At 33.2% G+C, this 24,851-nt stretch overlaps 2 protein-coding genes and 1 long non-coding RNA gene across 3 annotated transcripts; all 3 read left to right on the plus strand.

Annotated features, from left to right (window-relative positions):
- Positions 1-1,925: 1,925 nt before the first annotated feature.
- On the plus strand, positions 1,926-6,969 carry LOC149963112 (uncharacterized). Its single transcript, XM_090170479.1, has 7 exons — positions 1,926-2,022; positions 2,693-2,846; positions 3,239-3,307; positions 3,374-3,500; positions 4,006-4,030; positions 5,685-5,971; positions 6,388-6,969. The coding sequence occupies exons 1-7, from the start codon at positions 1,960-1,962 to the stop codon at positions 6,611-6,613; spliced, it is 951 nt and encodes a 316-aa protein (XP_090026605.1). The 5' UTR covers positions 1,926-1,959; the 3' UTR covers positions 6,614-6,969.
- Positions 6,970-12,663: 5,694 nt separating this feature from the next.
- Positions 12,664-14,780, plus strand: LOC149963113 (uncharacterized). Its single transcript, XR_016480182.1, has 3 exons — positions 12,664-12,846; positions 13,866-13,970; positions 14,526-14,780. It is a non-coding gene; the product is annotated as an uncharacterized LOC149963113 (long non-coding RNA).
- A 6,466-nt stretch (positions 14,781-21,246) lies between these two features.
- On the plus strand, positions 21,247-23,326 carry LOC149963114 (uncharacterized). Its single transcript, XM_090170480.1, has 3 exons — positions 21,247-21,373; positions 21,452-21,682; positions 23,079-23,326. Exons 1-3 carry the CDS (start codon positions 21,294-21,296, stop codon positions 23,239-23,241), a joined length of 474 nt encoding a protein of 157 aa, XP_090026606.1. The 5' UTR covers positions 21,247-21,293; the 3' UTR covers positions 23,242-23,326.
- The last annotated feature ends 1,525 nt before the right edge of the window (positions 23,327-24,851 follow it).

The following is a 24,851-nucleotide window of genomic DNA, read 5'->3' on the forward strand; positions in this document are numbered from 1 at the left end:
AGAAACTTCAAAAGCGCTCAATTTTAGGTAATACAATTTTTGGTCTTGGAGGTACACTTACAGAGATGCAACCATTAAAAAAAAATTAAAAACTAAGAAAGTTTCCGTTAGTCTTGAAATAATGGGAGTACATTCTTCATCGAAAAATCGTCTCCTAAAACGCGCTACGATTTTTTAACGTATCTTGCGTCAGTTTATGTGAAATTAAATGACCCACAATAAGTATTGACTCTTTGTTGATTTAGAGGATGTATTTTCACCCAAAAAGGCTAAAGTACCTCGATTATCACTTAATGAAGCCTTGATTATTTTGTTGACTTTCTTTTCTAATTCACGTAATTTCTGATGAAAAAAATCATGTAAAATATAGATATTTAATCGCAATTTCCGTTTAGATAAAGCTTAGAATGAATCTCTAGGTTCTAAATTGAAGGGTTTGAGCAGGGTACTTATGGTTGGTATATATTTCAATAGAAGACACGCGAATCATGATATTAACGGAAATTGATAAAGCGGCGAGTTGCTATTTCTCTGCTTTATTTTCTAAGAATTTTTTTAATACAGGAAAAACGAATCATAAAATTTTATAAATATATTATCTTTTAGTGCAGATCCCCGAAATAGCATTCCCCAAAAAGCCTTTCACCCACTCGTCGCATTCAACTTTTCAACCCCACCGAAAAAGTATCCGACCAATTGTTAAAAGATATTAGAACAGGAGTGCGTAAATAGGTGATCTTTAGTAACTGGTGATTTTAACGTCCAAATAAGTTATCTTTCTCTTCAAAATGATTATCTCGAAAATAAGAAAATTTTATATATAAAAATATCTATTATAAACGGCGATTTCCACTTTGAAAATGCTGTTTTTTTAAATTGTTAATTTGGGCATTCGATGGTGTAGAATTATAGCCCCAAGAGTGAAGATATACTAATGAAATACTATTTTGACTACAACGCTGACCTTAGATTTATTAGCTTCATTTCTGACTTTCTTCTCCACAGCTTACATTCAACCCATAAAGCTCTTTCATTGAGATATCTTGATTAAACTGTCTCCAGATGTTTAGAACAATAAGTGATATTTTCTCTTAGCTACGAATTCTGTTTCCCGAACGTGAATGAAGGCTGGGGAAAGCTTCGTGAAGATGGAAACTGGACAGGAATGATGGGCATGGTACTCAGAAAGGTCGGTCACGGTAATTAACACCGACATTTCTCAGAAAGTTAAGAACTTATGCAAGCGAGAGAAGCTCTTTGATAGGCAACTTAACTTCGTTTCGCAACTTCTAGCAGATCTCATAAACTAGTAAATCAACATTATTTTCGTAAAAATTTAAAAAGAAAGTGAAAGCTCTTTTAACCCTAGGTTATATCCTCCAAATTGTTAGAGTTTGTCCACAAACATACTGCACGAAGACGTTATTTTTACATTGTCTTAAATTTAATTAGTTACATTATGAGCTAGATTGTACACGGCAAACACTTAGAACACTATTAAAAATTCATAAAACATAATATAATGTTCCTATTTTTAAACCAAACTGAGGTTATACACCGTCGAATTAATCTCTAAATACTTTTAATGGAAGTACCAAAAATCTGGAGAATATCGGAAAATAATCCTAGAAATGCTGGCCAATAAGGTGCTATCGAACACCTAGAAGTCAGGGCCACGTTACTGACCAAGCAAGGTAGGCAGTTACCTAGATTCTGGAAATGCTTACCTTTTTTAAGACAACTGCCCATTTTTACAATTAAAAACTTCTTAGGCATAGATAAGATAACAACCCTTAGAAAATAGTTTGCAAACCGTTTACCCGTGTACCTTTTTTTATTTTTATCTTTGCTCAATGATTGAAGGAAGCAGACATGATCGTTATTCCGATATCAACAACGGCTCTTAGGATGGAGTACGTGGACTTCTCAATCCCTTACTACACTGGTCATCTAGAGATCATGTCCGGGATCGACACGGCTCCAGAGAACGTCTTCGGGATTCTGGTCACCTTCGATCTAGACGTAAGTTCGATAGGGAGGAAAATGCGTTACTTTGTTAATACGTGTTTGCGGTGTAAGCAGGTTAAAGACCTTTATATGACCTGATGTAACTGTACCCAGTGACAAAACATAGTTATCTAGGTCCGCCCGCGAAACTAGTTTTGGGCCACTTATTATCTTGTTGACCTTTTATCCGGGAAAGTTTGGCGCTATTTACGTCACTGGCTGCACCATTTGCAGTTTTGCACCATATGGTCATTAGTAAATTTGGAAATGGAATATTTTCATAGTACCAATTTCCCTTGATGTCCTAAGCACTTACTTATTTTACTTCATCCAATCCTGAACTAATGGTGGCATTCCTGAACAATATTTACCACACAATAAAGAAACACTAATTGCCTTGGTTAAAGACGATAAATTACTAGTATGAAGCTGGTTACTTTAAAAGTAAATTATACAGTAGTATTTGAAGTGACAAATACAACATTAGCTAGCTTAAACATCAAATACGAAAAATGTGTCAATAAACAAAAATTAAATAACATGAACGAATGAGTATGACCAGATTAAGAAACTTAATTTTCTCAAGTAAAAGAAGGTGACACGAGATGCGGCCTTGGTGCACCACTTTCGCCTAGTGAGACCACTCCGTGTATTAATCATATTTATAGTAAAATAACTTAAACAGGTCTGGTTGGGAATCTTAGTGGCTATTATTATGTTGGCCAGTGTTTCGACTCTTTCCGATTTCCTTCCGCGACCATTTCTCCGGAAAACGACGCATGTCTTGGCCACTTGGTCCACGTACTTTTTGGACTATTTAGCGGCTTTCTTTACAGAAGGTAAATTATTTCATTTTAATAGAATTTTATTATCGATTGTCTAGTAAGAAGTTTCTAACTTCCCAATCTGGTAACATAATTTGCTTCACACAAGTTCTGTTAGTTTTGCAAAAAGGTTGAAACAAAACAATCGTTTCCTTCGTGATGAGGATAATGCTTCCTCCGTTTTTTTTAAATTGGCTTGCACAAAAAACTGTGATGGTTTTATTTAATTTCTATGATATAGATGAATATCTCTCTCGTTAGAGGTATTGTATCTTTTTCTGATTTCTTCAAATCTTTAATTTTCATTTACTGGTAATTGGCCACTTATTGCTGCCTCAATACGTTTAAATTAATAAAAAATCCTTATTTAATGATTAGCATTAAATAATACAATGTATTTTCGATAGCCACGCCTCGTGAAGCGAACAGTAACCTTTTGAAATCTTTGGTTGTTTTGTGGTGCTTGTCCGTCTTAGGTAAGATAAGTATGTTGTGTTTAGATAATTTTTATCGATCATTTTCATCTCGTCTTTACTGAACAGTATTGATGAATTCGTTCAGTGGTCACTTCACGAGTACGCTGACGATTGCCAAAGAACCTGACTACATCGACAGCATCGATGACTTGGCATATACGAACGGCAAAATGAGAATTTTGGTTTGGAAAGCGTTAGTTAATATTTTATATTAGCAAGAATATTTTTATTTCTATATCGATAAAATGGAAAAGTCGAGATGATTTTTCGCGTTTCTCCCAATCCTCCTAAAACGAAGCACATTCCTCCCCTGGTTAGTCAATAACCATTGGTTCCCTGAAGATAATGATGTGATTTAAGAATACCCCGGTGACGTTTCTCTTTCCCACCCTTGAGCCCGCAAATCATCCCAATTTTGGCATTATCCCTTAAGGCCTTTTCACACGAGTCAACTTTTTGATACAACTAGATGAGTCAACTTGAGTTTAGTGAACTAGTTGGTTCGTGTGAGTAAAAGTTCGATGAGTTGATCCACCAAAAAAGTACGCGAGAAAAAAATTGGATCAATGATCCATATTTGCTGACTCAGCATTTTTATTTGAAAAGTTGGCTCGTGTGAAAAGGTCTTAAGTGTAAATAAATTGGTTATGGTATTAGTTGTAATCTAAAAGCATACAATATCTTTTTATATATTCTAGATCTTCCTTTGAACTCCTGCTAAGGGTTGGTAATGTAGAAAAATAATAATAATTAGTAATAATGCAATTTTTTAATGTTTGACTGTATGTATACTACCGTTAAAAATGAACGTTTTTGTCAGGTACTTATTTCAACCTGAAAAAATGCACTACGCAGTATTTAAAAAATAACATTAAAATTATCGTTATTAGAATGGAATTAGAGTAAGTTCCCACACAAGCGACCTGTAATACTAATACTAACTATCGCCCATTTTTTATTTTGAAATATTATCTAAGTGTTTTGATGTGAAAGTGTTAAGTTTACTCGAAAGCTCGTTCATATGTTTGAGCAATATATTATGTGACTTTTATATAAAATCGTAATGTAGTATATGCTTGTTCAAATGATTACGTTGGCTTGGTCGTTCTAGTAGGTGGTAGCTACAATCAGACTTTCTCACTGAACTTCCCGAGAGCTTCAGTTAGTTTTATAATTAATTTAAATTGCTAGAATACCAAACTACTATTGCCTTTGATTTAAAATGGACTTATATCTTTTCGAGATATGCTTTCATTTCCCAAAATGATAACTGTAATGCTAAGCGACCTTAACTAGCTACAATAAAAATTGAAAATTAGTGCATGAACTAGCCATTTGAATAAAGATAGTTTGACATAATAAATCGAAATAAATTAAATTAATATAATATAATATAATATAATACAAATGGATATAAATAATTAACATTAAATATAAATAATAATTCCGTTTTTGAAATTAGACTTTTACCAAATGTTTCGGTTTCTGCTTTCCATAAAAACTTGTTGAGGTTAACGGTAATAAAGAGTGTAGGGTTCTTTTGGCTAACGTGGCATGAACCCGGCCTCCTGATTTAAATAGAGTTATTGTACACTGTTTAAATAGTCTTCGACCGGTGAAACTTTTTCCCTCTTTTTAATTCTGCTAGAAAACTATAATAGATAGATCGATGAAACCAATTGCAACTATTATTTATTTTCCAATATCTTTCGTTATTTATCGGTTTCTTCCTCCAAAAATTAATAGTTTGGCGGGAACCGTCAAAACTCATTTTTGACAACTTTTTATATATTGGTTCTACGGCACTGACTCGCGCGTTTTTGAAATCACAGTGGTCGGTTCATATTTAGAAAGTGAAAAAATTATCCCTCTACAACCAACGGTTGATAAGTTATCGCGTTTACAAACTTTCGTCGAAACTAGGAAACACCTAAAATGCATCAAGCGATTATTAATACTGCAACTTCGACAGTGATAAGTTGCGTTATTAATAATCGCTTGATGCATTTTAGGTGTTTCCTAGTTTCGACGAAAATTGTAAACGCGATAACTTCTCAACCGTAGAATCAATATTTAAAAAGTTGTCAAAAATGAGTTTTGACGGTTCCCGCCAAACTATTAATTTTTGGCGGACGAAACCGATAAATAACGAATGATATTGGAAAATAAATAATAGTTGCAATTGGTTTCATCGATCTATCTATTATAGGTTTCTAGCAGAATTAAAAAGAGAGCAAAAAATTCACCTGTCGAAGACTTTTTAAACAGTGTACCTAGCTGACATGGTGCCTTGATTGTTATCCTAGTTGATTATTACTATTATTATTATTATTATTATTGTTATTATTATTGCTAATTAAATAATTTATTTTAACAGGCAACAGAGCAGCAATCAATGAAGAGAGTCGGCGAATTAGTGGTGCAGACGAATGGATACGTGACCGTCCGAAACATGTACACCCGTCAAAACTACAAGGACGTCGTGAACGGAAAGTCCGTCATTTTGACGGAGGACACCACGCTCAAGTTCTACATGGGCGTCATGTGTCAGCGTGGACGTGGAGGGAAAGTCCATTTGGCGAAAGAGAGTGTCCTCTCAGTGCCTATTACTTGGGCTTTCAACAAAGAACTCGACGCCCAATTGAAAGAATCCATTAACCAAATGTAGGTTAAAAATTGAGCACGTAGCTGGAAAGACCATTTTGAACCGATTCAAATGCATTGGAATTTTTAACTTAATTCCTATCAACGGCAAATGATATTTTATGAGTTCTGACATAGCGACATTAGTAATTATAAGTTAAGCTCAAACCCAAGGCATCGAGCGACATTTATTGCTTTTAAATCCGTTTGCTGGGTCACAATTCATAAGAAAGTGCTGAAAGGCATAATTGCTAACAATTCTGCCCCTCACCCTCTTATATTGATGAATCTGATTATCGTGCAAGTGTTTAGATAATTTAGGAACGGTTTCAAACATAATTTGAAAAAATATAGCAACCTCAAAATTAGAAGATTGATTACCATCTGAAAAAGGAGAACAATGCAAATTTTAACTGTGCACTCTCATTTCGTTATAGATTATACCGTTTATCGGAGAGCGGTCTCGTTTCAAAGTGGATGAACAACATGTACCAGGATTACGGACGATGTCTCGGGGAAGGAGAGGACAGTGTGCAGAGCGAACGGCCTCTTGGGTTCAACGACTTGAGGGCCGCCTACGCCCTGTGGGCCATTTCGTCACTTATATCGATATTCGCATTTGTCGCTGAACTGATCACATTCAAAACCAAAAGAAAACAATAATTATAATTAAATAGCGTGACTTGAAACATTGGGAACCACGCAAATTGTTTGGGAGGACTGTACTTGGCAACTAAAGCAATAATCTTTAACCACCTGTAATGCTTATCCTGTCAAAGCTTTGCAATTAAACGCCTTTCCAGACATTTTGTCTTACATAATATATATTTCAGAAGGTCTTCGTTTCGCTATAGGCGTCCACCGCCTTTGCCTATGAGCGCTCAACCCTGGCCGAAATGTAATCTTCCAACTTGAGGTCCCTTATGCTTTTTTCCTTGAACCCCTTATAATTAATGTCAATTTGCAATATATAAAAACTTAAAAACGTTAAACAATTTGTTCTAGTATCTTAAGCATGCCGATTTTATCAATGTGTCTTTAACTAACTAGGATATCATTTATATGTACAAAACTAGGAAATCATTTATATGAATTAGTGCCTTAAACTAATATGTTTTTTTATCATCTTTATCTTACGTATTACGCCTTAATATTTTTATTTTGGCAGATAAAATCTTTATATCTTAATTAAGGATATAATTTCTTAGCCTAATAAAATTTATATCAACTACTGCGAATTATGTATGTTATATGTCTGTTACCAAGAATGAATTCAGGTACAAAAGAATGTTAGACTGCAGAGATTCTAAGCTCCACGCTCGCATCATTTTTAGCGAGAGTTCGTCTGGAGTACGGGTATACGAAAATGGAGCCGTCACGGAAGCGTGCTGCTTTAAAACAAAAAAATAACTTACTATATATTGTATCTCTTTTTCTGAAGCAAGATTTCCGTAACAATGGTCATGCAAAATATGTCTTATTGACTGTGAAATCTCTATATCATTATTTCAGTAAAATTAAGAATCGACATTTTTTTACTTTGGTTTTTTAACTTTGAATCTACGGTTATCGACCTTAAGCCTTGGTTCCTTAACTCGAGGAAAATATACTTGGCTTGTTCTCGAGATAAATATAGAAAAGCTGTCTTCTCAACTATTATTTAAAACCAAACTGGTATTCAAATCTGTTAATCCATTACCTGACATTATATTTCTTACAAATAATTCAACCGAACAAGGATACAATTCACCTTTTGCCAGATTTGTGCCAAGTGAAGTTACTACCACAGCCATTTTCACGTAAAAAAATAAACGCAACGTTATTAAAAAAGCAGGCTAATTTTCACAACAAAGTAAGCGAGGGTGGAACTAAAGCTAAAGGAACGGTCCAAAATTCTTGGGTACCTAAATTCATTCTTGCTGTTATTTTGGAATATATTTTTCAATATGTAAATGACCTTGGTAAATCGTTTGAGACAACTTCCATAGCACTAAGAACAATATGAAAAAGTATAAAGTTTTTTTTTAATATTTTGACCTACATTTTTAAATGTTATCCTAAGTAGTGTTCGTAGGAAGTCGGCAAATATCACTATTCTAAATTTGACTGTTGGAAAGCCTACTCATTAATATCCATTTTAACTACTGCCACGCAGTATTAAGTAAGATAACGAAAATTGGACCAAAATATGTTGAGCTAGGGTCCGGCTGTAGTTGGGAATAAGATTTCTTATGAGTGAGACTACTTACCCTTACAAAAGGAAAATCGGTAGTTCTAAAGCGCTTCTGGATTATTACATTAAATTGCTCTATATAAGTTTGTCAGATGTTGAAAATAAAATTAATTTTATACGATATAAAACTAAATTTGATTGTTTATGTAAATTTGAAATGCAGTTTTTTTTAACTTGAATTGTTTTTTTTTCATGTTCAGTTTTGTTATTTTAAGAATTTCCATGCAATTCTCTCTTTACTTTTTTTTCTACTGATTGTATTATTGCGCAAGACACAAGCTGCAATAAGTGTAGGCTCTATGCATTATTTGTCCAATAAACTCTTATTTTTGTATATTCATGTACTAAAATACTGGAATATTCACTGAAAACAGAAAATATTTGAACAACGATTTTTAAAATATTTTTTTACAATAGAGTAAAAAGGTTTATGCAATGTGCTATTAACCTTTGAGAAAATTGTTATTTTACTATTTTAATACAATATGAATTATGATAATACAAATAGTTAAAGGCAACTATTTTATGAAATGAAGTACCCCTTTACATTTTAAGATTTAATCTCTGAAAAAAAAACATGTCACATTACGGATTAATAATGACTGCTAAAGCGAAGAAATTGAAAAGTTAAGAATCTAAGTTGTAAAAAAATATTTGGTATATGAATAGACAATAATCATTTTATTGACTACAAAGGTTTATCCGACTAAAGACAAATTGAATTGAACTAGAAAACGCGTTAAATTTCAACATAACATAATTTAACCTGTCGAACGAAATAAAGCGATTCATTCATTATGGAGGGATATTTTATGGTTTTCAAACTTTTTTTAAGGATTAGCTTGGTTAAAGTTTTCAGGGTCATTGAAGAAATTTGGGTCAATAAGGATAATTATAATAAAAATTGATAGTGTGATTGTATAGCCTACAATATCTTTAATTGAAAAATAAGGGTGGAAAGGAATTTTATCTAAATTTCTATTTAACCCTAATGGGTTATTGGACCCTTTTTGGTGGAGAAAAACAATATGGATAAAAATTAGTGCAGTTAGGATAAAAGGTAGTAAAAAATGTAAGGTAAAAAATCGTGTTAGTGTGGCGTTATCAATTGAAAATCCTCCTCAAATTCAGATTACTAGATTGGGGCCAATATAAGGAATTGCTGAGAATAGGTTTGTGATAACTGTTGCTCCTCAAAAAGATATTTGTCCTCATGGTAGGACATAACCAAGGAATGCTGTTGCTATTAGTAGAAGAAGAATTATAACTCCTGTTACTCATGTAGTTAAGTTTTTGTAAGATGCATAGTAAATCCCTCGTGCAATATGGATATAAATACATACAAAAAATATTCTTGCGCCGTTAGCATGAGAAAAACGGAAAAGTCAGCCATAGTTAACATCTCGCATGATATGGGAGATGGAGTTGAAAGCTATATTAGTATCAGGGGTGTAGTGTATGGCGAGGAAAATACCTGTGATTACTTGAATAGTTAAACAAAGGATAAGGAGTGACCCAAAATTTCATCAATAAGAAATGTTAGAAGGGGCTGGTAAATCGATTAATGCTGAATTTAAAATTTTTAGAATGGGATGTGTCTTACGTATAGGTGCTGTCTTTCAAATTAGTGAAGAATCTAGATTATGTCTGCTTTATCAAAGCAGCCCTTTAAGTTTAAGGTACTTCTCTTTAATATTCTGTTTATGGTTAATGGTTCTCTAGAAAATTGAGCGAAGTGGGCCACTTGTTTGTGTTGTGATTTTTACGATTGTAATTAGAGTGATAAGAAGATATGTTATGATAATTGTTATTCATGCAAGTTGTAATATTAGGGAGTTGATTTTAATTATTGTGATTGTATTTAAAGGGAGAGAATTATGGAATAGTGAAATAGAGGGGGTTAGTAGAAGTGTCCCTATCAATAGATTTTTGTTTTGAGTAGTCGAGATAGGTTCATTTGGTGAAAGAGAAGCTATGTATAAAAATAAAATATTTAAACCCCCCAATAGTACTAAGATAATAATGTAACTGATAAGACTTATTTTAGTTAAAAAAAATGCCTTAATTGCTAAACTTACGGTAATAAGAATTAATGCCAGAATTAGTGTAATAGGGTGGTTTGAAAACGTAATTAATAGTATGGTAAAGGTGATAAGGAGGGTAATTAAAACCAGAAAATAGTTAATTTATAATATCAGTTTTGGGGATTGAAGTAATTTTAGATTTTTCTGAGTTTAGCTTAAGGGTAAATTTCCTATTTTGGTTTACAATACCAGTGTTTTTAATAAACTACTAAAGCAGAATTATGGAAAATCTCAATTTTTTTGTTTACTTAGTTTTTTTGGGGGGTTTTATAAGTTTAGTTTTAAGCCGCTCCCACCTGTTATCCATAATTTTAAGATTAGAGTTTCTAATATTAAGTGGTTATCTTCTAGTCGTTAATAGAGTTGGTTACATACTGTTAGATAGTTTAGTCCTTTTTTTGTACCTTTTTGTTGTTGTTTGTGAAGGCTGTTTGGGTTTGGGTATTTTGATTAGCCTTGTAAAAGGGTTTGGGGGGGAGATATTTAGTATAATGAATTTGTTACAGTGTTAAGGATTTTTTTATGTAGCCTGTTTTTGACCTTCTTTCTGGGTTTGTTAGAGTTTCCTCTTATTGTAGCTTTTCTTTTCTTTTTAATGGTGTGTATAGCTTCTGTGTATCCTTCGGGGGAATGGGGTTCTTTTAGAGGATTTTTTGGTTTAGATAGTTTAGGGTATGCTCTTTTGTTCTTAACGGTTTCGGTTATAGTAGTAAGTCTATTGAGCTCTTATTCTTTATTGTTAAGGGGTGGTAGCGGTGTATTTCTTTCCCTAAGTTTTATTCTTATAAATTTTTTATTTTTAAGATTTAGTGTGAATAATTTAATGCTCTTTTATATTTTTTTGAAGTGTCTTTGGTCCCTCTTTTAGTTATCGTTGTCGGGTATGGTGCACAACCTGAGAGGGTCGGTGCTGGTCTTTATATGTTATTTTATACTATTTTTGGCTCTCTACCGTTGTTAGTCGGGATTTTATTAATTGGGTTAGATGTGGGGAGTTTAGACTTTAGCTATTTGTACTACATTAATTGTGACTTTGACTTAATTATGTTCCCTCTAATTTTCTTTGCTTTTTTGGTTAAGTTGCCTGTGTATATGGTGCATTTGTGGCTTCCTAAAGCTCATGTGGAAGCACCTGTTTTTGGTTCTATAGTATTAGCTGGTGTAATATTGAAATTAGGGGGTTATGGACTTATTCGATTTTTACCTTTTTTTGTGAATACTCTTAAAAGTTGACTAGACTTAGTAGTAAGTTTTTCTATTGTGGGTGGTGTTTTGTCTAGAGTTATTTGTTTATCACAGGGGGACTTAAAGTCCCTTGTAGCATATTCTTCTGTTGGGCATATAATAATATTTTTAGGTGGTGTTTTTAGTATAAGAGTATATGGCTATAATGGGGGGGTTATTATGATGATTGCCCATGGGTTTACATCTTCTGGGTTATTTAGCTTAATTAATATGGTTTATGAGCGTCTCCATTCTCGTAGTCTTATACTAATTCGTGGGATACTGTTAGTAAACCCTTTTATGGGGTTATTTTGGTTCCTTTTAAGTGCAAGAAATATGGCTGCTCCCCCCTTTTTGAATTTGGTAGGGGAATTAATTTTATCTTTTGGGATTTTGGGTGTTGAAAGATTATACGCAGTTCCTTTAGGGCTAATATTTTTTTTAGGTGCTGCATACTCCTTATATTTTTTTTCTTTAGTTCAACATGGTCCTTTATTGTGTAGTTATAGATTTTATAGTTGTTTTAATTTGCGAGAAAGTTTTATCATTCTAGCACATATTATCCCCCTTTTATTCTTTGTTTTGAAGTTAGATTTTTTTTAGCCTTAAATAGTTTAAGAAAAATATCAATTTGTGGTATTGGAGATAATATACAATTTTTAGGTAGTGAATATTTTTAAATTTTGATTTATACTATTAAGAGTATGTTTCGTAGGGGTATTGTTTTTTGGGTTAAATTTATTAATAAAAGGCCAAAGTTTTGTTTTAGAGTATTCTCTTTATGAAGGGGGTGTTAGAATGAGTTTTATACTTTTGTTTGATTGACTAGGCTTATTTTTTTTTTCTGTGGTGTTGATTATTAGAAGATTTGTACTTTTTTATAGAAGAAGTTATATAGGGACTGACTTAAATTTTAGGCGATTTTCTTAAATATAAAACTTATAGAAATAATGCTTATGAATACAATAATAAACATGCCTAGAAATTTTCATCTGTCCACCGTTCACTAGAATTTTATCAAAGAACTGCACGTACGTGACTATTAATTTAATTTCTAATTGTTCTATTTGGATTTTAAGAATGGAATATAAATTTTCCATAGGTTGAAAATTTAATGTCTCATACAATAGTATCGATAGTATCATGTATATGTATATGGAAATGATGCGGTTGATTTTAAACATTTCCTTCTTCAATCTTCAAAGGAATTAAAGGGACGAAATACAGTCGATTTCGAGAGACAAGATCAGTTTGAGATTATTCTAAAACAATCATGAAATTACTAATATCAATCTTCATCTTGACTTCGCTGCTGGTTTCGTCCATGTCGCGATGGAATCAGAGAAAGGGTTACGGTGAATATTACTGACTTTAAACTTTGATTATTTGAATAACAGCGGAATAAAAATGTGCAACATGACTTTCGAAATTACTGCACGGCTCGTTTTCAAATCCGATTGCTAAACCAGTTGATTTATTCCAGGCATTTAGTGTAGTGCAAACCTAATAAATAAATATTTCAAGGTGTCTTTAGAGTTAAAGCTAAAAGTTCTGACGAATATCACGTCAAAATTTAATTTTGATCAGTGGCGTGTCAACCACGAGGGCAGAGGGGGTGATTTGCCCCCTTTTTAGTCCACCTGACAGGTCGACTTAGCATGCGACAGACAACCTTTTGTTTTGTTTCCTATCTCTAGGTTTTTTTTCGGACGCAGTCTATTTAAATCAATGTTTTGCACCTACGATCGTAAAAAATGTTGGCACGCACCTGAGTTCGATGCTTACCCATTTAAAGCAACAGTTCATTTTTGAAAGGCAGACTTTATTTCAGACTAATGTTACTTTATTTCCAATGCACTGCAATTAGATAACTTTTAATTTCAAAAGTCACAGAACGTTTAATCAATCCTTTAAGAGCTGGGTAAGCGTCTGATGCTATGACGTTTTTTTAAAACCTTCAGTGATGTAATACAAAAACAAGTTTTCAATAGAAAATCAAAATAATGAATTTGCTACAGTGGCGGATACATATGGTGGGCGCTCCCCCCCCCCCCGTTTACGCTTAAGCTTTGTATTTGACTTGTAGATTTGTTATTACACCCTTAGCTCAAGATGTCTTTTAGCACCCCCCTTGACTTTTTTTCATTATCTGTCATTGATTTGCTAATTATGATAATGATCATAAAAACAGTTATAAAATGAACGATAAGTAAAATAAATTCGCGTTTCATTTCAAAATACGTCACAATAAAATATCCCATCTGTAAAACCTTATCCTTCTACCAGTAACGTCAAAACGAATAGAAAGCGTCAACCCCTACCACGAAAATCGGCGGCAATGGTTACTAATAGCTGTTACATTTTTATTTTCAAGATTGTAGAGACGAGCCTGCGGGTTACTGTGGTGACTTTTGTTATTGCAGCCGACACTACGGCTTTGCTTGTTCTTGTTTCGAAGAAGCTTATAAAAAATATATAGGTAAGAGAACGGGAGAAGACTTTATTGAAGGCGGAGATTGTACTCATTACGGAGATTAAATGAATTGTTACTTAAAGCCAATAAAATAAAATTGTAATTTAAGATTTCTTTAAATATATTTTACAATTTTATTTTGTTTAATTTAATAAAATATTAAAAATTTGGGCAGAATTTGATTGCTAAATTATCTTTTTAAATTTATCATGTAACATAATCACTCATAAGTATGCCACAAAAGGATTTTCTTTACTGAAACCTTGTTCACCAAATATAACATAAATTTCGTAACTTCCAGCTCTGAAGAAAAACGCGTCATCAACTTTGTAACGAAAGTTAGTGAATTCCTGGCGCCTTTCTGGCTTTGACAATCTGGATCTTAGCTAGCGACTCGATATCACGATATTTTGTTTCCATGGTAACTTCTAGTATATTCCGTGTGAAACCAGGTTTCATTGAAATTTTTTCTAAGGAAATGTTATTAAGAGGCATACTTATGTGTAATTATGTTAAATATGGTTTTATAAACGAGAATTCTCATGAACATTCTGTTCCTAGAAATAAAGAATCGATCTGAGGAGCTAAAAAAATTTGAGTTTCTATGATTGGTCACTATTTTTCACGCCAGAGCCATTTTTGTTCACTTTGGAGTTAACTCTGGTCATTTTCGGGCGGTTTTAAGATGTATCTCAATATTTGCTTATTTCTAGTAATTTTTAATTCTTTTTCCGGTTATTTTTGGATTAACTTCTTACACCACTTTTATTAAATATTATTTTAAAAGTTATTATGCAAATAAAGCCAGTTAAATTATAAAAATTGTGTCATGTCTGTTTAATCATTTTAATAATAACAATATAAAGTAAATATAATTTTTTAAATTTTAATCTAAAATTGTGGACAATGTGCCCTTTTACATTGTAATGCTAATTGTGACACGTTTTGATAGTTACGTCCTACAGAGTGCAACTGCATATTCCAATTTCATTTTATAAACAATTTTAGCGTTGTTAGGCTTAACTTTTTAAAGTTCATTTAAGATTTATTTAAATTGGACACACTGGCCTGTGGGAAACACTGGGAAGAGATAGCTAATAGAAGACCGATATTTTCTAGATGCCAACTCGGCCTATTTCTCGAAAAATGGCTGGTAGCACTGCCATTATTTGTTATTAGCAAGATAACGAGATGGCGTTTGATTATTCTTTCAAATGATTTAAAAATTGGTTATAATTCGTCTGATCTTAAAAATTGGCGGAAAATTTTATTAAATATAAATAATTGAAAATATGTAAGATTAATAATAATAATAATTAGCTATTCTAATACCCAAGGCACCACCTTAGGCCTAAGTCATCAAGCGATTTTTGAAGCCTTTAATTCCGGGGGCCGGGTTTATAGTGCGTAGGAGGGTGGTGGCCAGCCTTGCATGCCACGCGAGTCAACAGCTCCCTACACTAACTATTACCATGTCTCCTGCTATTACCGTTAACCTCAACAAGTTTTTAAGGAAGGGGAAACCGAAGAGCTTGGGGGAAAACCCCTTAAGAAAAGTATGCTGTTTAATTTAATTAGATTAAGGTGTAAATATTTATGAGTTTGAAAATTGCCGAATAATTTAATACAAATAAAATTTTAGTAAATTAAGAAGAGAAAGATAAGTGTTTTATATCTGAAATATTAAGGTTAAACTATTTATGAGTAAGTTTCGAGAGTTTGAGGGAAGCAGAGTTCCTCTTACATTTGTGGTTTTTCACTTATTTTTATGGTTTTCTTTCCTTTTTTTCTTCACACAACCACCTGTTTTTAGGTGAACATCTCGATGTATTCTTATCCGAACTAAGTTTCATAATTTTTTTTTGGCTACTACACATATTTCGGAAACGAGATTTTATTAAGACAAGACAAAAATTTGCTCGCTAGTCCTTCCTCCCTTATGGTTTAAGCAAAACTCTCCTGATAAATAATTCCATTTTCTCAAATGCATCGTAGATCTATTGTGCCAGAAAAGTTAGTTTCCCAAAACTGTATGTTGAGTTTTTAGTACCGTAAGCGTGGACGTAATTTTTTTGCCTTTCATGATTGAATTCTTGCAAACTTTTCACTCTTGAAATGATGCCATGTAGACAACAATGTACGTCTTAACCTTGGCATGTTTACTTTCCTCAGCCATTAATTCAGGTGGCCGGGTTACAATGCGTAGGAGGGTGTTGGGAAGCCCTTCACGCCACGCGAGTAAACAGCTCCCTACAATAGCTATTACCGTTAACCTCATCAAGTTTTTATGGAAGGGGAAATCGAAGAGCTCAGGGAAAAACCCCTTAAACCAGAAAGAGTGGTTCCGAGTTTTCACCCAGTGCCATAAGCAAGAATAATTTCGATTTACTAGAGTTTAAAAAAATTTATAGAGTTGGCATAGATTTACACTTCTCGTACCAGAAAATGGGGGTACTAACTTTTAAGAAATTTATATGAATAAAATAAAGAATTTTATGTTTAATAATTCAGTAAGTGATATATATGACTTCAGTGTTATCGAACACTGAAGAAAATAAATAAAACATGTATAAAACTTTCTTTTATTTGTAGGAAAAAAACTGTTTTAAACATTACATGTTTAAAATAAATTGTAGGAATATATACTAGTTTTAAACAACTGAAAAATGCCTTTTTTTATAAAAAAAAATCCCAATGCTTCTCAATGAGCATTTGATCAGTTAATTTTTGGTGCTGGTGCATTTTGGTTTAAAATAAATAAAAGGGGACAACAAACGAGTCGAAAATATGGGGAAACCTAATTAGAGCATTTTTATTGGTTTTGTAACTTTTTATAGAAAACATCAAAATAACTGATTGTTCAGAAGTAAAAAATATAAAAATACAAAATGAATTTAGAACGATTTTGTTTAAACTGCGCTCGTGACATTTCCCAATTTATTTGTTTAGTTGTTTCAATCTGAACCGGAAATGGGTTACTACCCAAAAGCACCTATCCTTTTCAAATGCTTGTAAATAACGTAAAAGCTCAACAGATTGTAATGTGATACTTGTCTAACAATAATAATATCAGAAGAAATAATGAATTGTGATATTTCACGGTAACTCGAAAACCGCACAAATTAGATTCTTTCTGTCGAAGCAGTCGGTCGGATGGTTTTAAAACGTTTTCATTAGCCTGGCAAAATACGGTGTTTAAATAATAACATTAAAATTACTTTCATAACTGCCCAATGTCTATTTTTAGGTGCATTATCACAGAATTATTGTGTTCTTTGAAAAATTTATTCCAGAAGCTTGAAGAGTGAAGTGATACTGGCAAATGGAAAGGCTCATAAAACTTTCGAAGACATTATTGACAGTGAAATTATGAAAGTTTTTGGGAAATAATTTAGCTTTTGGTATTAATGAGCTTAAGGTTTTAAACGTCGCTTTCTTGTTAGCATAGATTTGATCATATATTTTTAAGAAAAACCAGTCTGTTCGTTGCTATTAAGTTCTTGACCAATCATTTAATCCCGTGGTTTTTACGCTTCAGTCCCATTCGACCGAAATCCCATTCGGCCAACGGCGATTTGGGATTCTTCCTATTCGACCTAAATTAGCTCAAAAAACGGCACATTCATTACGTGATCAAAACGCCGATGTTTAATATTTAATTATCACTCTTCCCGAGATTTACTACACCATCATTTTATCTTTTTTTGTTTTTGATTAATATAGACCAATATGAAAGTTTGATTTAATGCTTTATCTGGGAGGCAGATCTATAGAACAGCCCCAATCTAAAAATATTCGTTAGAATGAGATGGCTATTTATCAATTGAATGGGACCTTTAAACTTTGTAGCCCATTGGCTCAGTGGGCTGGAAAAAATAAAATTATTTGGTTGAATGGGAATTCGGTAGAATGAAAAAACACCGTTTTTACATATAAGTCATAAGATGTACAAATAATAACGATTTAAGAATCCCACGTTGTAATCTTAAAACTTTCATTGATTCATAATTTTTTAATTTGTTATAGCATTTTTTAGAGGTTGCAAAGTCATAACTATAAAATAGATTGATATAAATTTAGAATTTTAATAAAATGGAATTTTAGGCAAGTTAACCAAAAATAGCATTAAATATTTTTTTGGAAACTGGAAGCCAAAATCAATGAAACAGAGTTTTTGTTGGGAAAAGTTATTTATTAGTTGACATTTTTATAGAATATCGAGTCAATTCTCAGAGAAGAAGCGGCGGTAACTAAACATCGTTCCTCACCCCGAGTATAGATTCCCAAAGCTCATTTTAAATTCCTGTAAACCAAGTTTAAGCGTGTAAATCGTCTGTTTAGTATGAAGATCAATGTTAAAAATTTATTTTGGACAAACTACTGCCATAAAGTATCAGGAACCTAGTAGCTTCAGTGTTAGTATTGTAACATTTTTTTTAGAGCTAACGAAAGCACAGGTGTACTTACAAGAACAGACCTGATGATCTGACCGGAGTAAAACATAGGTGGACCTCGAGCTAAATGCAAATGATCTAGTACCATTGTCTTACTAAAGGTAATCTAATTGTTTTTTTTTTCAAAAACACAGTTTGTAACTCATAAAATTGTTTTTGGTTTATTTGCCCAATTTACTTAAAATATTCAGGGGAAGCTTTAGTCATTTAAGGAAGTTAAGTGTGATTTGTGGTTTTGACTTGTTACCAGTTGTGTGACTTTAATTCGATTACTCTGAATCTGCTTTACCTTTTTTATCTGCAGTTTTCTTAAAAAAGTTAACTAACAATATTATATTTAAAAACAATCCCAAACATTTAGTGATGTTTACTTTTATTTTAAGGTTTAAAATATCAAAGAAAGGCGGAATATGGGTATTGTTAGTTTTTAATAAACTAACGCAATACAGACAATCATCTCTAGAAATTGCCGAAGCTGAATTTGAAATGTTGTTATTCTTTTTTAGTATTGCTTGATATTATGAGACATCGCAGTGCGCCCCTTAATAGATAAATTCCAATTTTTCTTCGATAAATGTTGTATCGGCAAGTTAACCGATGTGGTTTTGTTGAAGTAATAAGTGTCAGATTTTGGCTATTTTTTTAAAACATGGATTTCATCAACTAAAAACAAATAATGTTTAATTTACTAGCTAAACAATGCACTTAAAAATTATCAATGAAAACGACAAATTATAGATTGACACATTTATTTCCAAGTGGTCAGCAGTAAGCGTGTCAACACATCCGAGTGTAAATTATTTCCATGTTGTAATAATTTGGTTGGTACCGAAAAAACTATATTTTATGACCTTGAACACCTTTTTCAAGGTCATTCACAAATTATATCTAATATCAACAGATTAAAATATTCAATTCGAACTAGAATTTTTCTTATAAATTTTTAACCAAACATTTCTCATTGTTGAAACATTAAATGTATGCTTCTTGGGTAAATAGCTAAATAATATAAAAAAATTAAAAAAATCGAAGGTGACGTCATTTCCGTTTTTTGGGGGTTTCTTAGACCCCCCGAAAACATTAATATCTTCCAAACCAATATATACAGGTACCTTTTGAAGCGAGAATACGATTTCTTGTCCAAAATACACCTAGAAAACAAATTTGCGATAGTTTAAAGGTATTTAACTGGAAGATATGGCCAAAAATGTTGATTTTTGGGTCGGCGGAGCCTTTGGTGTGGGAAAATTTCAATTGTTCATAAAATGGCCAATTTTATCGATAGAGGGCCAAAATTTTGAAAATGGTCATTATTTCAAGGCTACTTACGCACCAAAATTTGATGTACAAATTGGTGAGGTAGTGCCTCCCAACCTCTCGATTTGACATGGACTGACCCAAATGCGAGTTAGGCCACCGGGCGGTAGACGCCTAACTGCGAAGTAACGCCACAAGGTGGTAAACACTGAAATATTTTTGATAATGGTTATTTAAAATTTTATTCACTCATTTTGAAATAAATTACCACCCTAGTATTACTCTGCATTTTCACTTGTTTATTGTTGAAAATATAAATTTTTAGTGCTGCTCAAATTTCTTAACAGTTACAGAAAATTTCGAAATTTTACTATTGAAAATTGTAGTGAAATACTTATCGCGAACCTGGGAACGTATCCATCTGTCACTTGGTTCCACGTACAATTGTGAATCGGATATATTCATAAATATGTGCAAATACAAGTACTAGTTTAAATAAATGTAAATGTTAAGTAATAAAAAATTTTCAGTAACAAACTTAATTCTTTGACTGCAGAGATAAAGCATTGGCGCTGACGCGTTTATGGTTCGAAAGTTGTTAAACTAATAAGCTTAAAAATTTAACTTATTCGCAAGATCTTTGTTTGTATTCCAGCAAACCACTTTAAAGGCGTTTCCGACAGTATCATTATAATTATTTTATTAATAAGGTGGGTAAAAATATATTCGCACTTTCTTAAATATCAATCGGACTTAATGAGCCCTAATAAGACACTTCAAAATCAAATAATATATCAATCATTTTCAATTTGACTGGAAAATATTTTAAGATTTCTCTATTCCTCTTTCTTGAGAGTGTCGGTTCGAATATCAAATCGAAATATCTTTGTCGAATTTCGTATTATGTTTAAAATAAATCGATTATCCGTTGATAATTGACCGATTTTCAAATAAAGACACTACCTCCAAGTTAACTAGACTCCTGCCGTGTTTCTTCTCTTAAATATTGACATATTTTCATGTTAAGCAGCGTTAAGACTATACAAGTAATTTTGCATTTAAGTGGCATTGAAATGTAAATTTTAAATTAAAATAGTAGTAACACTATTTGAGGGAGCGACAAACGACGATTTAAGGGAAGTGTGTCTTTAGAAGATAAAGATAACCAAATTTAAACGCAGTGATTACTATTGTGAATCTATTAATTTGGGTCTTTTCGGCGACGAAGATCGTCATTTAAAAAATAAAACATTTCACTTACCTTAAAGTTATAATTTTTTTTAAAGTGTATGCTTTTTAATATAGGTCTACCGTCAGACTATCAGCTCCTCGCTAAAAAATAACTAATTAAGATAAATGCCCACTCGAAAAATTGCTAGCGCTGCAGTCAACCCAGTCTACAATAATCCTCTTTCTACGATGGAGCTTTTGTTTCGCTTTTCGGACTATATCTTGTCGCAAAACGTGTCTGTTGGTTTGGCTAGTCTTTGTTTTGAATTTTGGTTTGCCGTCTTCTCAGACTTGAGCAGCCATTGTTATATAATTTTTTTGATTTTGATCATTGTAACACTGTAAAATTTATGGTCTAGTCACTCAATTAGATAAATCAAACATTAAGATGTTTACTAAATTTATTCAATACTTATCCTTAATTTTGTTATTGCAATCCATTAGGAACGGAGTTTGCAGTGAACTTATGTGAGTTGGTTAATTTATGAGTTCCATACTTTTACGCCTGTATCAAACCAGTAATTTAACATTAGCCGACATTAATAGGTCCTCGTCTAATTGGTCGACGGATGAATTAGGAAACAACACAAATGCAATTCTCAGTCCCATCGGCGATGGACAATCTTCGGGAGAATCCAGAGACGAAGATTGGACTAAGTACTTTCAGTACATGAGGTCAAAGGACAACGACACTTGTCTGTCTCGTTTCATCTGCGAAGTCGTGTCGAGGCCTTGGAATTTTGGAGAATACGGATACAAAGTGCAAAGATTCTTCTTGTAAGTTATTATTTAATAGTCAATTATTAATTGCAACAAACCGTGAAGTGATCGTTATTTTATAACCGCATCGTAATTTCGTGAAAGGTTTATATATCTACAATAATTTTTGACGGTTTAAGATCTATTACAAAGTTTGGAATGCCGAAGAGACCTTTGAGTCATTTTGAAATTTGAACATCCGGTATAATCTGTCTCACTTCCACCTTTTCAAGAAGGCTTAATTTGTTTGTCCTAAATTAGAGTATTCAATTAGGAACCTGTAACATTTCGCGCTTGGAACTCAAAACTCCTGTCCATTGTTAAGCGTTGAATGTTTCTAATTTAGACTTATATTCTATCATAGAAATTAAACCAAAATACGAAACACCTGAAAAATATACGAAATCTATCGAGTTTTAACCTATTTCACGTAAAGTGTCGAAGTCATATAATTTCGGAGATTTTCGCGAAAATTAAATGAGTTTAAAGCATTTGTGTTCCGTGGAAATATATTTTTTAGAAACCCAGCAAATCTTATCGCATTTTAACTCTTGATATAAGTTTAGTCGCTAAACGAATAAAATCGTCTTTTTAAGTTTGCTGGCAGCTCTAATTTAACTGAAGTTAGAAAAAAAAATTTGAAATTTTAATTTTTTCGCCCTGTAAACTATTCCTCTTCTGACATTGGAAGTCCAATTGGCAAATAAAACTTATTTATCTCACTTCAATTTTTTCACCAAAAAGTACATCTTCGACACCCACTTTTAACGGTATATAAGAAAATTACGTCACCAATAATCCAATCCCCTCAATTATAATAGCGCCATAAACACTTAAATTATTTAGTTTCTCTGAAAATTAAGCCATATTATAAAGTGGTTAACCTCTATAAAACTAATCGCTACTGTTATATAAAATAGTTGACGGATATAAATCTGTTTATGACCTAACATTTGAGCGATTCCTCTCCACTTAGTAAATATTAGTAACTATAACAGAACCCTTATTCCTCTTTGCGTTACGTTTCTTGTGAACGGTCCATTATTGTTAAGTTAACATCTGCAGGAAATAATTGTCTCAACCGTCAAAAATGGCTTTCTTTAAAATTGGAAACTTGGATTTTACGCGCGATGTATGTTTTCTTCGTTTTATATTTGTTACTCTTTGGTACGTGGAGATATTGGTTCCGGGAAAAATGCGTTTCCTAATTTATGAAAGGCCTCAAATGTGTTATATTCCCTTTAAATACAACGGAGGGGGAAACGTGCTAAATCAACTCAGTATATTGATGAAAGTATTTTTAATAAAATATTTCGCATATTACGTTGCGCAAATTAAGTTCGACGTTACCCTAGTGTTAGAAAAAGATTGAGATTATTGGATGGGTTAATGGCTGTACAACCTTTTTTTGTAGTCTGCACACTCCGGACGACTCCGACGAAGCTGGTACTTACTTTAAACACGTGGCCACGACCAGCTATTTCACTTGGAATTGCGCTTCCCAGTTCCCAGCCTGTACGCTGAGTGTCACCAAAATTCGTTCCTTGAACTCACGACATGCTATGGCGGGCAAATAAATAATTTATGTACCATGTTTTAAGGTTATAACTTTAATTTTTTTGTGTTATGGTAATATAATAAAAATTTGGTCTACAACTTCCATATTTTCTGGATTAAAGAAAAAACACCCATCACTACTCTCACTATTGTTATAGTGGGGGATTGTAGCCGTGGGGGATTGTAGCCGTGGGGGATTGTAGCCGTGGGGGATTGTAGCCGTGGGGGATTGTAGCCGTGGGGGATTGTAGTCTTGGGTAGGCCCTGGCTAGTGGCTTTACCGGGGAGTCGAGGTCCAGCTCTTGTAACCCATAATGGTGGTGGCGCACTGGGAGATGTTAGCTCTGAACAAATGGTCCTATCTCCACCTCAGGCTAACGGAGAGGGTTCGGTCAAACTGGCCGCCTCGGAGGATTGGGTTGCCTGCTGTGGGGCTGCGGGTCTCCGTATGAGGTGCAGAGGTCCCATTTCCCCTTTAGACACTCTTTCTGAAGGGTATCTTTGTAGGTAGGGTGTCGGCTGAAGTTGCTTTAACATCCGCTCTTAATCCCTCTGCTGTTTGTGAAGGGAGGAGTTGGTTGTCCCATTGTTGCACCTTCTACTGGGTTGGGTGGCTTTCGTCTATGGTGAGACCATCAGTACTAGGGTACTACTTCCCATGCTGGATTTGTCACCTGTCCGGGCTGTGGACGCTGGTGTAGGGCACTATGATGATAGTGCTGTGGTTATAATCTTACCTTTCGCACGTAGTATAGGCTATAGTTCCGGTTGAGGTAAGGTAAGATAAGATAAGGTTAGGTTTAATAATAATAATATTAATAATCAGCTTAGCTAATACCCTAGGCCCCACCTTGGGCCTAAGTCATCAAGCGACTTTTAAAGCCATTAATCCAGGTGGCCGAGTTACCCGGTTACTCGGCCTAAGGTGGCGCTTTTTTTAAATGTATTACCCAAAATCGTTAAGCTCTTACATGTTTATTACCATAAAGAATACAAGAATTTAAAAATAACTTATAATTGAGGTGTAAAAGCTTAAATTTGTAGCAATTGCGTCGAGTAGTGCTAGAGCGACTTCTTCTTTCGATTTCTTCGGTTTTCAAGATTATTTTTGATGGCAAATTCGTACCTTTCGTTGCGGGTTAACCTACATCTCGATCTAATTTATGGCCTTGGAATTCCATCTGTAAATCTTGAATTTCACAAATTAATAAAATTAACGTTGGTTTTACGTTGAATTTATTGTTTAATTTGTGGTTAATCCCCAAAGATGGGCACTCGTTTTTCCTATCTATCTCTTTACGTCACAAAATCATAAAGATGGCGCCACTATCACTATCCCAATCAATTTTTTTAAAACCCCACAACATTTAAATATCAATTTAAAATCAAAGATGAGTAACTTTTCTTTATCAATTTTCTTTCCTCTCAAAATTTGCATAGAGAAAATCACTATTACGATAATTTTTTCTATCAATATCCCAAAAAATTTAAATATCAAATGAAAATCAAAAATGAGTACTTTCTATCCAATAGATTTTTCAAAAATTTTGTAAACACCACTTTCAAATTTCTATCAATTTTTATCTTATGGTTAAGTCTATATATCAAATCAAAATCAAATGAGTACTTT

Source organism: Leiobunum rupestre, chromosome 1, assembly GCF_980474605.1.
Source record: "Leiobunum rupestre chromosome 1, qqLeiRupe1.1.hap1, whole genome shotgun sequence".
Lineage (NCBI taxonomy): Eukaryota > Metazoa > Arthropoda > Arachnida > Opiliones > Sclerosomatidae > Leiobunum > Leiobunum rupestre.